Source organism: Apteryx rowi, unplaced genomic scaffold (assembly GCF_003343035.1).
Source record: "Apteryx rowi isolate R43461 unplaced genomic scaffold, aptRow1 scaffold_389, whole genome shotgun sequence".
NCBI lineage: Eukaryota > Metazoa > Chordata > Aves > Apterygiformes > Apterygidae > Apteryx > Apteryx rowi.
Genome location: NW_020450407.1, coordinates 479,449 through 494,460, shown reverse-complemented (window position 1 = coordinate 494,460; position 15,012 = coordinate 479,449). Strand labels below are relative to the sequence as shown.

Below are 15,012 nucleotides of genomic sequence, written 5' to 3'. Positions count from 1 at the left end.
GCAGCCATGCCCATCTCCTCCTCATCCTGGAGGGCACTAAACCTGTTCTTCAGCTTCAGGTCTTCATCTTCAGGTTCCATCTTTTTTTGTGGAAATCTAGCTGTGGCCAGAGCATTGCCAGCAGTTGCCAAGCATGACTGAAGAACATGGGCTAGTGGGATCACACCATGAGCTGTGAGTGCAAGACTTCTGCATGAGAGGAGCAGCTTTCAAAACTAGAACTGTGGCTGCCCTAGTAAAGAAGATTCTGGGAGCCTGTTCCCATTGCAAAGAGAGTGTCTCTTTGATTTCTGGCAACATCTAGTTTATATGAGTCAGCAGCTAATCAATTTGCCATTAGCAAGTCTGAAACAACCTTCCTATCTATTGTGGAGGTATCTGAGACTATTATCCACATGATATTTCTCAGCATTGTTTGAGAGGGATATAAAGAAAATAATGAATAGCTTCTCTTTCCATGGTTTTCCAAACTCAGTGGATACTGTTGAGGACAGTTACCAATCAAAAAGTTAAAAATGGCAGGGTGTTGCCATCTGTATTGTGACTGGTAAGACCTACCTGCTTTTCCACTGAATTATGCAGCTTTCCCCAGATAATCACATCCTATATCACCATTTCAGTCATATTCTTTCTGCATGCCACAGTGAAGAGTGTGTGCATCTGGAAGGCTTAATCCAGGAAGAGGATGTTTGTGGGACATGCTCAGTGCCAACATGCCAGATGCTTTGTGGGTTAGCAGGTGCCCTTTACAGTCTCTATCCAGACTACAACAAACAAGTCTTTGCAGTAGCTGCATTCCTAGCTTAGTGCAACCTTTTGTAGTGGGCATGGTTCCTTAGAAGGGCTAGGCGCTCAAGATACCAACTGAAGGTTAACCACAGGAAGTGGTGATAGATGCAAGATTAATTCTCAGAGATTATTTTTACCCTTCTAGAACTTTTTCTCTGGCTGCATTTTATAGTTAAAGGTGAAATGATTTCCCCAAAATATTTTTCTGTTCCTCTCATCTCTTTGTCTTGTGCATTGGACTTGATATCCCTGACCTCTGACTTGCAACACAAAGATTACCTGCAACTTTTGTGATTGATGATGTGATTACTTCTAACCAAGGTGTTTCCTTTGGGAAAGTCTTTTGTATGTTTTTCTGTAGTGTTCATCTCTTGGTGACACTGCATTTTGTTGTCTGCTCCTTAAACTTTCCCTATAAGCTTATACCTTTTGCCAGTGCTACCAGTTCTGGAAAGGGGAGAGAGGCAGCTTTTGATCCCTTAGTTGTTTATGAAGAAGCTGCCATTGAAAAACTTACATGTATGTGTATAAAAGAATGGAGAGGGGAGGGAGGAACAGAGTAAGTCTGTTAGTTTTATTTGCCCCTGAATAAAAGTGCATTTGATCCCTTCAGAAGTCTGCTGACACCCCACATACATGTGTCCCTATAAAATGTGAGGAGAAAGTGTCTAGTGAGGTAGTGCATATATTACTTCTGAAATCAATAACTATGTGCTGGTGCCAGGCCTGCAAACTAAGTGAAACTGCAGAATGGAAGTCCCCGGAGAAAGGGGGAAATGGAGGTGCAGACAGGGAGGCTGAATGTCATTAATGGAGAATGTGGCCCATACAAGTCTTGAAGCAGAACAATTTCAAGAGACAGAAGTCAATATTGCAACAAAGGGAGTTTGCAAGCCTCAGCAAAGATGAGGCAGGAGCTGGCCCTTCATCAAATAGGAGGGTTCAGGGCTAGTAGTCTGCACCCAGACAGAAGTCAATGCAAGGAAGGAGTGAGAGTGGGGGCAGAAGAGGAATGTGGTTGACAGTTCACCAAGCGAGCATGAGGCAGAGCTGTGATAAGCCACTGGGAGAAGGTTGGGGGGAGCAGGGATTGTGCCATATGTAGCAGAGAGGAGCAGCATCAGCAAGGAGAGAGTGGGGGTGGGGGGGGCTCCATTCTGTGCAAGGAGAAGGATTCAGGGGAGGAGTGAGTAGACAGAGCAAAGCAGCCAGATGGCAGCAAGAGAGAAAGGGGAGGGAAAGAGGAGGGTCTGCGATTTGTGGGAAGGAAATGCTATGACAGACCTCGGCTGAGAGCGGATTTTTGAGGGCGGAATGGGATTGCCCACAGTTGAAAGCAGCCTGCAGGGAGGAGCAGGCACAAAGAAGCAGCATTAGCAGCAAGAGAGAAGCAAGGAGTTTGTGCTCTGTGTAATAAGAAAACTGGAGAAGGGACAGGACATGAGCTGAGGAGAGGGAGATGTACATTAAGCTTTAGAAGAAAAAAACAACTGTAAAGGAGGAGCTGGGATGCTGGGTAGAAAGAGGCAGAAGCAGGCAGGGTCTGGAAAAATCCTCTTTTGAAAGAGGATGGAGCTGCCAACGTATGCCAGAGCAGGTCTGAAGGGAAGGGGAGAGAGAAGAGCAGATAAGCTAAGCACAGGGGAGGCAGCAGCCACATGGCAAGAGCGCAGTACTGTCAGCAGCGAGGAGGAGGACTTGCATAGGAATTTCCCCTATAAGGCAGAAAGACAAATTCCTGAAAACCTGGGCTTTCATTGCCCCTTGTATCAGAAAGCCAAAGGAGCTTCCTTGGGGAAGCTTCTGAGCAGAAGTTGTGTGCGCCTGCCACTGTGCTGGGAAAACAGGGTTTTGCTGGAGGTGGAGAACTGCTCATAGTGTCCTGACCACCCCCCCCCTTTTTTTTTTTTGAGCATGACAGGAGTTATTTCCTGTAAGTGACCAACATCTTGCAGTCCATCATGGTTTGTTTCATGACAGCCTGTCATTTTCCCCAGCTTTAAATTTTGATCCTCTTTGAGAGGGAAAAGGTTTCCCAATTTGCCTTTCAGTGGCCCTGTGTAACAACATTTAATCATTACAGTTCTGAATGCAGCCTTGCATCGAAACCTCTTTAGAACAGCAGTAACATCTGTTCTCTTGCGGCTGCAGAGTAGCTATATGACAGTAAAACTGACTGGATGGCCTGTCTGGAGGAATGCTTATTGATTGCTGCAGGAACCATGGCTCCTCCTGAAACGTTTTCCTTTCACGTCTTTCCTTCAATAGCCTCACTCCATGTAGCCACAAGGACATGCTCCCTAGAAGCATCTCTCTTCTGGAGCTCCATGAAGAGGAGATAAAAGGACTGCTGCGAGTGCCAGCATGGCTGCTTGGCCCCTTCTTCCATGTCAGCATGAAAGCCCTGGGGCATGAGAGCTGTAATTGCAGCTTGTCATCCCTACTTCCTTTTCATAGTCCTTATGGCAAATGGCTCAAGAACTTCCTGCTTCAAGTGCCTCTAGGGCCTTAATGAGCAGAGATGGGATGATTTGTCTGTGGTTTTTTTTGTTTTTTTTTCCTGTATGTGCCATGCTGCTACCAGTCCAAATAGAAGAGTGGTCTTGATTAGTTAGCTCTAGGAGTTGTGCAGCTCAGAAGGGGTTGCCAGCCCTGGTTATGAGCTACTTGGCGTATTCACACATGGAGAAGCTCACCTGCACCCCGATGCCGCACTGGATTATAGTACATCAGTTGTTGACTCAGGATCCTTTAGTGGGACTTCCTTGTGGAGTCAAGGCATCCCCCCAACTCCCATCATGTGTTCATTTCTGTGTGGTGCTCCCTTCTTGGAGCAGGCAGTTCTCCCACCACTGGCTGCAGGTGTATGCAGCACTCACAGCAGCCTTGTGCGCAAAAGTCAGCGCTGTGAACAGTGTTTCTTGGGGAGTACCTGAGTGCTACCCCCTTCCCCCCCTCAAAAAAAAAAAAAAAAAGCCCAACTCTGAGCACACATAAGAGGAGGACATTCAGAAAGCAGAGTGTTAACTGCACCGCTCTTCCTCTAATCCCTTCAGGGAGGTAACTGCTCTACAAAAACCTCTCACGCCTCCACCTGTGTTCAAAGGAGGGGCAACTGAGATTAACACTTGTATACTGCTACTSGTTTTTATATTAACAGAAAAAAAAGTTCTAACCTGATTAATTACTTTGTAATGGCCACAAAGAAGTCAGGAAAACTGTTACGTATGACATGTTCAGAAAAGACCGAACACCTCTGTATGCTGTAAGGGAAGAATAGTCAAAAAGGGGGCTCAGGGTTTGTTCCTAGTCACACCATGAAAAGGGGTGGTGGTAAAGTCCTGAGAGGGAGGGTTAAGGGCAGGCATGTGTGAGGACATCGGTTACTGTGTGAAGAAGACTTCTTTCACTGTTGCTGTTTCAGGTAGAAAACCTCTAAGGGTGTAGTCATGCTCTGTTCCAAGCATGATTTCCTTTCTCACCATGAAACAAACACAATTTGTGAATAAAGGCTGGCAATGTATCATCTGAGAGCTGCACTGCAAAAAGACAAGATTTGCTGAAGGCTGAACATCTGTCCATCCTGTGACTCCACTGTGGCAGCCTGGGGAGGAGGGAGTGTTTCTCACTGAGGCTGAGAATGGTCTTGCCATCTTCCCAGTGCTGTTCACAGGCCCTGGACAGAGTCCTCAGTGCTGTGGTTCAGGGGGTGCTGGGGCAGTGCAGGAGGCCATTGAGTTCTCCGGGCTTTCCCATGAAATGACCCCTGTATCCTCAATGGGCAGTGCAGTGTGGGGACCTGTGCTGAGACATCCTCCCATCCAAAGGTCTCCTCTAACTCTCCATCATAGGGACACAGTTACTGGAAGTACATTCCTGTCTCTTGTCTCTATCAATGTGGCCTAAATTTCTTTTAAATTTAATGCTGTCCTAGTCCCCAGTCCTTGGGTAAACCCCTGCAGCCAACTGTCKGGCAGTTCCTGCAGATTGCCAGTAAGCTGCTGTTCTTTTCATAAAACTTTCTGCCCTCTCCTGGGAGATACCTAGAGTGTGGTCTCTGAGGGAGTCCAGATGATGGCTTTGGGAGATTTGTCCTGCATTGTGTTGTCTTCATTAGTGTACATTTTTGAATGCTGAGGTGGAGCTTTAGTTAGAAAATCACACAAAAGAAATCAGGGCTTCCATCAAAATAAAGTTTTGTGGTTGCCTACAGAGAGGAGAAAGGGCTTAATATTTGTTCTCCTGGTGTCTAGGGTAGGGAGAGGAACAAACAAACAGATGTCACCAGAGTCCTGTTCCTAGGCCCTGAATCTTATTTTGGTGCATGCATCCCTAGCCATTGCTGGAGGGTGCAGAATTACAGCCCATCCCATGTGTTGGTATTTCACGTCCCCTTTACCAGCAGGGTACACCACCTAGTACCTGGCTGCGTAACCTCAGACAGTAGTTTCACCAGAAGAGAAATCTTTTTCTGCATGATGGGACACACCAATATGCCCCACCAGATACGGATTCAAGGAGTTTTTGCACTTAAAAAGGACCAAGTTGCATGCAAAATGGCTAATGTAGATGCACCCAATTCTTTGGCCGAACAGCTGTATTTATTGCAGTCTTCAGCTTTACAATAGACTGTAATTGTTAGTATTTACCAAACCACACTTGCTGTAGTTTGCATAGCAGAGGTAGCTTGATGTGGTAATCTGTAAAGTAAAATAAATCTCTGTTTAACCTAATTAGTGAAGGTCAATTCATTGATTTATTAATTATTTATCATAATGATTTATGAAGATGTCTGATTATAGGTTATTTCAGTATTTTAAAATTAATATCAATTTAATTAATTGAAAAGAGGGCCTACAATAGACTGCTTAGATTTCATTAAAAAAATCATTCAAAAATTCTAATTCAAAAAATTTTCAGAAAAAAATGCTAGTTGAGGTGAATATAGCACTAGAGAGCATTACATAAATATCAGTGTCGCCCTTGACTAAGATGTGATTAATAGTATGTTTGCTTGAATCTGCTTTTTTGGGGTGGGAGGTGGTAAATGTCCTATTGTTCTGAATCATGTGATGCTATTATTGGATCCTCAGATCAGAAAGCTTGAAGTCCGCACAAAAGGTTGTCTTAACTTTTAGCTAGAGGCCTTTGAGTGATAACGTGATGATCATAGATTATTTTTGAGAGTTACAAAATAGACATTTAGTGAAGGATCCAAGGTTGAAGTAAAAAATTTGGAGTAAGGAGGTCTACAGGTATTTTTTCCTATTTCTACTGCAGACTGCATGATCTTAGAAATCAACTGACTGGCTTATGATCTGTCTGTAAAGGGAGAACAATGCTTGCCTGAGTGAAAGTAACAGCTTCTAAAAATGCAATATTATAGTGATAATAAATAGAATGGTATTGAATACTAAGTATTAACAAGTTGAATATAATGCTATTTAGGTGCAGCATGCCATGGAGATCTCACAGAGAAACTGAAGCTACTCTATAAAATGCATGTTTTGCCTGGTAAGTAAATCATATTAAAATAGCTTCCTTCTTGGTGAGAGCAGAAATTTGGAGCAGAGTTGTTTACAACTAGCTGTCCAAATTAAAAATTAAGTAGTGGGAATTATTTTAGCTATTTATGCAGCAGTAAAATAAAAGAACTTCTGCTTTAACCAGGCAGAATTAGAAAGTCTGAAAGCACCATGCAGGCCTCTTCTGCTCCTGTCACAAACAGGCCTTTTACAGGGGTCACTTGCCAGTTTACCTGGGGTTGGTGTCTTCCCCCATGCATAGCAGATGCAGTCTTCTTTAGGGTTCGTTACTGTAATACCTTTTATTTAACAGTAAAGCTATCTTAATGTGTTCCTGCTTTCCCAGCTGCTTCCTTCTGTCCCTAGGCTTACTTCTTGGGTTCCCCACTGGGCTAGTACAACTATTTGTAGGGAGAGGCTTTTGTTTGTTTTAAAAAAAAGATCATTTCATAGATGTGTTTTCCAGGGAGCCCTTCAAACTGTTGTACTCAACTAAGTGAAAAAGGCAGTTCAGAGAGTAGGTAGCAAAAGGATGGAAACATCTCAAAACAGTTTTGCCCCTGAAGAAAATCCTATCCTGGAACTACATCCTCTCTGTCTTGTCATAAGTGTGTCATTAAGAACCTATTATTGTCTCTGCTGAATCTGTGATTTAAGTATGTTACAACTGCTTGGGTTCTTTAATTCATAAGCGCATTTAAATCCTTTGATGAAAATGCCTAAAAGCTGTGAGAGGACATTCTCCTGGATATGCTTTGAGCATGTCCCTGATTGCTCCCAGTTGGGTATGCTGGATGTAGATTTAAGTGATACACTAATTTAACCGAATGAAAAAAAAAAAAATTTACTGAACTGTTAAGAGAAGATCCAATTCTGAGAATGGAGCTTCTGGTATTCAGGAATCGGTAAGCTCATACTAAATCATGATAGATCATGTCCAGCTAGGAAAGAGTTCATGCCCTGCTTAGGGCACACTGAGATGCATAGAGGAATGTACAGGAAATAAGACATGGGAAGATGGGCACACAAGACTCTGAGAGAAAATAGGTACTTGTTAGTCAGACAGTACTGGATATGGAGGAGACAGTAAAAAGGTACTACCACATCCAGTTGATTCATCTGTTGTGAGTTTTAAGGAGATGATTCCCCAAGGGCAGTAAGCTGAGTACAGTTAGTCCAAGTAGCTTGGATTCAGATCTAGATTTGCCCAGTAGTTGTGTGAGATACCAGTTAATCCCAGGCTTACAGACTCAGTGCTACAAAGCCAAGGGGGAGACGGATAGTCTTCCATCAGTTCAGATGATGGGGTAAGACATACTTATCCTTCAAAAACGGCAGATTTCTCTCCCAAGAAACTTAGAAGTAAACCTGCAGTACTTGATGGGAGTGAGTTGTGGAAGGAAGAAGATAACAAGAATCCGGTGGTTTGCAGTAGCTCTCTTGTCGCAGTCTGGGGAGGCGGAAAAATTCTAGAGGCAAGAGGAGTGGAAAGGGAGGGAAGAAAGTACTAGTGCTCCCATCGCTTCCCTGGACTGTGGCCTATGCCATGAAGGTGAATTATCCTGAGGAAAAGCCAGATCAGCTGAGAACGGAAAGTAAGTGGACAACAGCGAGAGAACAAAGACCTTGTGGAAGCCCCACTGATCCAGCCAAACAGCATATCATGGTTTACTAGAGGCATGATAACCGATGGCTTCATAACACTCCTTTTTTTTTTTTTATTAGTATTGTGAAAGATTCAAAAGGAAGCCTGTTCTGTGATAGCAAGTGACTAATACAAGGGGCTCTGCAGGAAGGTAAAATAAACCCAGCAGAAATCTACACACAGGATAAGTCATTTCCTAAATTCATCGAATAGCAGTTAAGCAAAAGGATCTACCATCTTGCCTTTGCACACTCTCACACTATTACTTTTAGAAAGTAAAACTCTAAATGTATCAATGAAAATATGATCTAGTTTTTAATTAAACAGTAGAATTTTTAATGAAAGAATTTTATTTTATTGCTTAGATCCGTCCCCTGAGCAAGAAGAGCCGGACTCTGCTTTTGAAGCCACTCAGTACTTTTTTGAAGACATCACACCAGAATGTACACATGGTAGGCATCTTGCCTCAGGCATGAAAAGAAAGGGTAATGCATTTCAGACACCAGGTCTTCTTAGAAAGCTTCTTTTTTGTTGGACTAAACTCTGTAAGTGAAGTATTTTCTGTAAAAAGAAGTATGTAGTCTTAGTATGTATTTTTATATCCTTACAGATGTGGGCGTGTGTACACTGAGGGCTCCCCTGGATTGTGTGTAGCAGAAGTACTTTCAAAATAATATCATCAGTGTGTTGCTGAGGAAATAATTTTGTGATAAGTGCAGCATATTTGCCTTAATGGAGAATGAGAATAAATATATTGGCTTCAGGATATATTTGGATGACAGATGTTAGGAAATTCTAAAAAAATGGAGCCAATAGATGTATCAAAGTATAGTTTGGGTGTTTGAAAATGTTTTGTGCCCTAATGGGAACCTGGCTATCTGTCATCTCTGTTGTGTTAAAATGACACTCTCTTCCTTTAGATATTTGAGGTTAAGTTCTCTCTGATTCAAGAAAAGTGTTCCCCATCCTCCAAACAATAGGGGGAAAGATGGTTGTTTGAAAATACAGATAACATTTGATAGAATAGCGATAGTAGTTTTAAGAGTAGTTTAAGTTTTAAAAGAGGATGGACTAACATAATCACTAAACATACATCATTCTGGTATCTGTTTGTGTTGTGGTAACTTGCTTAGAGCCTCAAACGCAGCCTAAGTCATTCTACTATACAAACTAAACATAAGATGGTCCTTGTGTAAGAACTTATATTATTATATAGAATTCTTCAGCAGATTTAAGAATAAGCAAAAACATTAATCATAGTTTAGTCCTGTCATTTTTACTTTATATTTTCAGTATTGTAAGTACTTTCTTTATTTTGCACTGTACACATGAAAGGTAGGTATGTATCTATAACCCTGCTGAACTCTTTCTCTCCTCCCCGTAATACTTCCTAGTTGTTGGCCTAGACAGCAGGAACAAACAAGGAGCAGATGATGGTTTTGTTACAGTGAGTCTGAAAACAGACAAAGGTAGGTATGGTTTCTGCATTTGAATTATGTCTTTAATTTCTTGAAAAAATACTTACTTTGAAGATGAAAAAAAGTGTTAATCTAAGGTCTCTTGATGGACTTTTCATCCCTCTGGGTAATTTGTTAACAGTAGGCAAGAAGAACTCACAAGAGAATCGACACTACCTGAGAATGTGGAACCAAGAGAATAAATCCAAAGCAAAAAACGCAAAGGACTTGCCCAAATTGAATCAGGTACATTAATTATTTTTCATAAACTTGAAACTTTTTTCACATACCAATAAATATTCAATATATTATCACTGAATAGAGGTTTGTTCTGAAGAAGATACTTTTTTACTAAAGCAGCAGTCAGTGAAATATGGAAGTTTGTTGTTTTCAACATACTTGAACCAGTTCAGTTCCCAAAACATCCCAAAAATGAGATATGCACGTACAGGAATGACAGTGTATTATTTTGATCTACAGTCAAAAAGTGATAAGACACTGAATATTACTGACTAGTATACACTGTTGCATACTCATTACCTGAAAAAGGAAGTCTGTGTTCTGTAATTTATACCGTCAATCTCATTCCCCTTAGATCAATAGCAGCTAAGGAGGATAAAGACCCAGTGGGATGGCTGTTCCTTCCATTAACCCATAGGGAAGGTTTATTCCCCATGGAACAAWTCTTCCTACTTTAGGTAGCCCTAAGCAAATCTTCTCCTTCCTATTTCTGATTAGTTAGTTTTGAATTTTGAAAGGCTTACATCTAACTAGATTACTCCTGCCAATTAAGAGAGTGCTGCAGGTCACTTGCTTCATTACTTCTCATTAGTTTTATCAGACCCCCAGTTATACTTAGCATCCTTCACACAAAGAAAACCACCCAAGTGAATGCTGAGCATCTCACTGCTTGCTCTCTGTTGCCCTCCTGTGGTTGCAGAGAAATAAATTTGTCCTTTGTTGGAAGGAACATTCAACAATTTATTCTAAATATCCTTCAGAGAGACAACATATGTGGCTGCCCAGTTATAGAAAATACTTCCTAGACTACTCAGATTATTTCCAATTTCAGTTTAATCATATACCATTGTGTCATGGCTCCATTCCAAACTTCCTTTAAACTGATTTACTAGATCTCAAAAGCTGGATTTATTTCCTGCTCTCTCATTGATATTTCCTCCCTTTGTGTTTAGGGACAGTTCATTGAACTGTGCAAGACAATGTATAATATGTTCAGTGAAGACCCCAGTGAACAAGATCTGTACCATGCCACTGCTGCTGTGACAAGCTTGCTTTTGGAGATAGGTGAGGTTGGTAAGCTCTTCACCATTCAGCCCACAAAAGAGACAGACAGCAGCAGTAACAATTGCAGCAAAGCTATTCAAAACGAGCTATTCCAGAAGAAGGAGAACCAGCAGTACCCCCTCGAGCAGCACAAGCCGTTCCAAGGCAGCCTCGTTACCAGCGATGAGGAGGCCATTGGCACTGACAACGTGCTGGGCATGCAGATGGAAGATATTAAGCTCGAAGACTCCTCTCCCAGGGACAATGGAGCCTGTTCTTCCATGCTCATTTCCGACGATGATACAAAAGATGACAGTTCCATGTCCTCCTACTCAGTACTGAGTGCAGGTTCGCATGAGGAAGAAAAGCTGCACTGCGAGGACATAGGTGAAGACACCGTTTTGGTACGGAGCAACCACACCACTTCTCTTCGTAGAAGCACTAGCATTGACAGAGACTGGGCCATCACCTTTGAGCAATTCCTAGCCTCCCTTTTGACTGAGCCAGCACTGGTGAAGTACTTTGACAAGCCTGTGTCCATGATGGCTAGGATTACTAATGCTAAGAACATAAGGATGATGGGTAAACCAATAACATCGGCTAGTGACTATGAAATCTCTACTATGTCGGGATGAAAGGCAGTCATTATTTTTTATTTATTTTGTTTTATTATGTATTTATTAGTACCTGGCGTAGGCCCTGGTATTTTCAAAATGTGCTACTTTTCACTAATGTGAAAACTTTGGGGTGCAAGCTTAACTATCTTGAAGTATAATCACTCTGTGGAAAATGTTACAAGAATGCAAATTTTATTCAAAATACAGAAAAAAATAACAGTTGTCAGTGAAGTGTGTGTATTATTAACCTTGCTGTCAATATAAAATGGTAAAGATTAGTTCTCAATTTTTAAATGTGAACTTAATGCCAATATTTGTGTGCATTTTTAAAACAGAACCTGTATAGAGGTCTGATTCTTGAAAATAAATTAAATAGGAAGTACCTAAATTTTAAAGGGACACTGTCAACCTGAATAGGACCTCAGGTGAAATTAAGTTCCAGGCAGCATCTATGAAGAATAAGTTTTGTTCCATACAGCTTCTTCAAAGAGGATAATGGTTTTTAACGTATGCTTATATTTTATTTCTTGAATATATGAAAGATCACTGCAATGATATCTGCCTGGGTCCTAACTTCCTCTGCTTAAGAAAAGTACACTCAAGTAAAAGTGAGAAGTTCATTGCAAGCCTGGCTGGTACATCAGGCAAATGTGGTTAAACATGACAATTTCTACTCCAAGAGAAGGCAGAGCCTATTTGCCTCTCCCAGGGTTTGGCCATCTCTGGCTACACTGAAGCAAACAGAGAGAAATCCCTTTTCTAGCTGTGACCACCAAGGGAAAATATCCACCATGACCCTGCACAGAGATGAATTCCCAGCAAGTGGACTTAGCAGCTTTGCTATTGTGCTCCAAAGACAGTGTATGCAGGTACTAAAACAGATTGGTAGAGTCCCTTTTTAAAAATGGAAAGATGTTTTTAAATATAACAAATACTTCTATAGCTGGATCTACAGCATATATATCTTAGCTCTTAAAACTAACCTTTACCACCAACCTATTATATCCTTGTTAGATTAAGAAATTAAAAACCTGTATTGCATAAGTCTTCATTTACAACACTGTAAAGTAGAAGTAATGAAAAAATCTGCAAGATAATGTAACTGAATGTTTAAGTCTTACTGAGAACACTGTCACTTTATATAAAATGAATCATATCCTGTATCAATTACTGAATGGTATGTTAAAATGAAAACTGGAGCACCTGCACTTTGAATCCTTGCTTCTTTTATACAGATATTCAGAATTTTTTTTTATTTTGTTAGCTGTTTTATAATTCATATTTGTTCAGTTCAGAATCATGCCTACATGCCTAAACATTATTTGCTGTTTTGAGAATATTTTCAGTAGAATACTGTTGATTTTTTATACTGCTGTACATTGCATCCATGTAACTTGCAGACTTTTTTAGCAGAAGCTGCTGTTTAATTCTTTTATTTTAAAAGAACGCTTTTAAACTGTCAGATGAAGTGGTTTTTAACCACAAATAGGGAAATGTGAACAAATAAAATACACTCTGCACAGATTTGATTTTTTAACTATTAAACTCATGCTAGAGGGAAAAGTAGGTGATTGTGTTTTATTACACAAGCAAATGACTTTGGAACTTCAACAACAGATTTCGGAACAAAAACATTTGCTGTTTCCATGCCTTGTTTTGTTTAACACTTGCATGTGTTTAATTCCATCTGCAACAAGTAACCCATGTAAGCTTCTCGCACTGCACAGTTTTATTAAACTATTTTTCCCTGTTATGTTTTCATTTGGCAACAACAGTTGTTGCTACTTTTTAAGACCCCCCCCCCCAGATATTTTATAGACCATCTGTGTTTTGCCACAGCTTATTAGGCATGCTTTTAAGTTTTTAAATAATAGAATGTTTTTCATAGGGAAGCTGAGATGTCAGCCTCAAAACTCTAACAAGTGACAGAACAGATTAGGGTGTGCTCTATTCAGTGAATACGTATTTATTTTTGAGACTTACCATCTCACTATTTGTATATATAAAGTCAATTTGCAAAAAATAGCTGCCAATTTTTGAGCACTTTGAACTAGCAGTACTGCTAACCATTGTGTCAGTCATTTTGTAGTTGATTTTTTTTCTTGTATTGATAACAATTGGAGTTCTCTCTTTTGTATTTTAGCCCTATGTAGATTACATATAACAATTAAAAAAAGCAGTACAGTCTTTCTGCATATGAACCTGCAGATTGGTTTAAATGTGTATCAAATTGTGACCTTCATTTGAAGCTGTAATCACCATTTTGAAGAATATAATTTTGAGTGTTTTAACTTAGGATGCCAAGGCCAGAGCAGAGCGCTTTATTGTAATGCCTGGCAACTAAATAAGTTATCACAGTAGTCTTCAACACTAAGTGTTAACTTCTCTAAGCAGACTGTTGACCTTTTTCATTTTGCAGGCCCTTAAAATTTCTGTTTTAGGTGTCTGTCATGGTGAAGTGAATTTTCTTCCCAGCACCCCTAGAGATGCACAGATCACAGATCAAAAACATTTCTTTATCTTAAAAGGGCTTSCCAGCTTTGCTATACCAACAAGGCTGGAGGTGCCACTCATATCATGAGAATTATTCTGCTGTTACAACTATTGTAACAAAAGGTATCCACAAGTAGATCTCTGGTCATAACAGCTGCCATTTTGCAAGGTGATTTTTGTTTGTTTGTTTTGCTCTTGTAGCCTTCCTTACCTTCTTAGCTAACAGTCACGTCAAGAAAACTTGTAAGCCAGGTCATCTTTAAGAGTGGCTTTGCTACAGGAAGCAGTCAGGTGAGCTGATTTTTTCAGGATACTTTGGTTAAGCTACTCACCTGATGAGGGCCTGAAACCCACCAGGTGGCCACCTGGCAATTGCTTATTTGATGGCAAGATCTGCCATAGCCTCTCCTTTAGTGGTGAATGGGAGTTGGCAAGAGGAAGGCTGTGGAAGGAGTTCAGCTGCCCAGCATGCAGTGATATGAAGACCTTCAAGGAAGAGTGAGTGAGTATTTAAGAAAAGCCTTACCTGTACTTGTAGGCATGCTGTGCAAGCAAGAGTCAGGAGGGCTTTAGAAGCACTGTACCTCTTATATGCTTTGACATAGAGATGCTTTTCAACCTGTGAAAGGTAGAGTGTGCTTAGGGTGGTTAGTTTCACAGCCAGAAAGCAGGAGGAGCTTTTCCTTCCTCTTCAGAGCTGAAACCTGTGGCCTGACACTGAGGCACACTGTTTGTCTGGCTTGGGGGGAGCCTGGCAGCAGCAGGGGCTGCCTGCCCCCCAGCAGCACTCAGCAAAGGGACAGGCAACAGGGTGAAGGGGGAGTGGGGAGATAGTTTTATGGAGTACTCTATAAAAAATAGCCACAAAAAATCATTCTATCAGTTTCTTTCCCGTCCATATTTTTCAACTTACTCAGATACCGATAGTATATAAAAGCTCAATGGTGCATATTCCCTTCATCATAGCATTGTACAGCTCCTGAATTCTAGGAGTTAGAGCTGAGAATTGTGTTTGTTGGGGCTTGTAAAGGTTTGCGTTACACAAAGTTTTTGGCAAGCAGACAGCTCACTATGTGTTATTCTGTATTAAACCTACTTAATATTTGACATTAAAACCATTCTAAAGAGAGAAGCACCTTCTGGGATCTGATACTGTGGCACTGGGGTTTCCATTATAGTAGATGTCACATGTTAATGAAAGC

General features: G+C 40.9%; 1 protein-coding gene across 6 annotated transcripts in view; it reads left to right on the top strand.

The window, feature by feature from the left end:
• The window catches only part of TBC1D9 (TBC1 domain family member 9), a 60,356-nt gene extending 47,831 nt beyond the window's left edge, over positions 1-12,525 (top strand). For 5 of the 6 annotated variants that reach the window (XM_026074446.1, XM_026074444.1, XM_026074443.1 and 2 more), the window contains 5 exons: positions 6,238-6,303; positions 8,325-8,411; positions 9,354-9,428; positions 9,559-9,662; positions 10,610-12,525. In XM_026074446.1, coding sequence (XP_025930231.1) covers positions 6,238-6,303; positions 8,325-8,411; positions 9,354-9,428; positions 9,559-9,662; positions 10,610-11,335 — 1,058 coding nt within the window. In that variant the 3' untranslated portion in view covers positions 11,336-12,525. The remainder of the gene's footprint in view (positions 1-6,237; positions 6,304-8,324; positions 8,412-9,353; positions 9,429-9,558; positions 9,663-10,609) is intronic. The other variant, XM_026074442.1, reaches the window with a different exon arrangement.
• Positions 12,526-15,012: the final 2,487 nt, after the last annotated feature.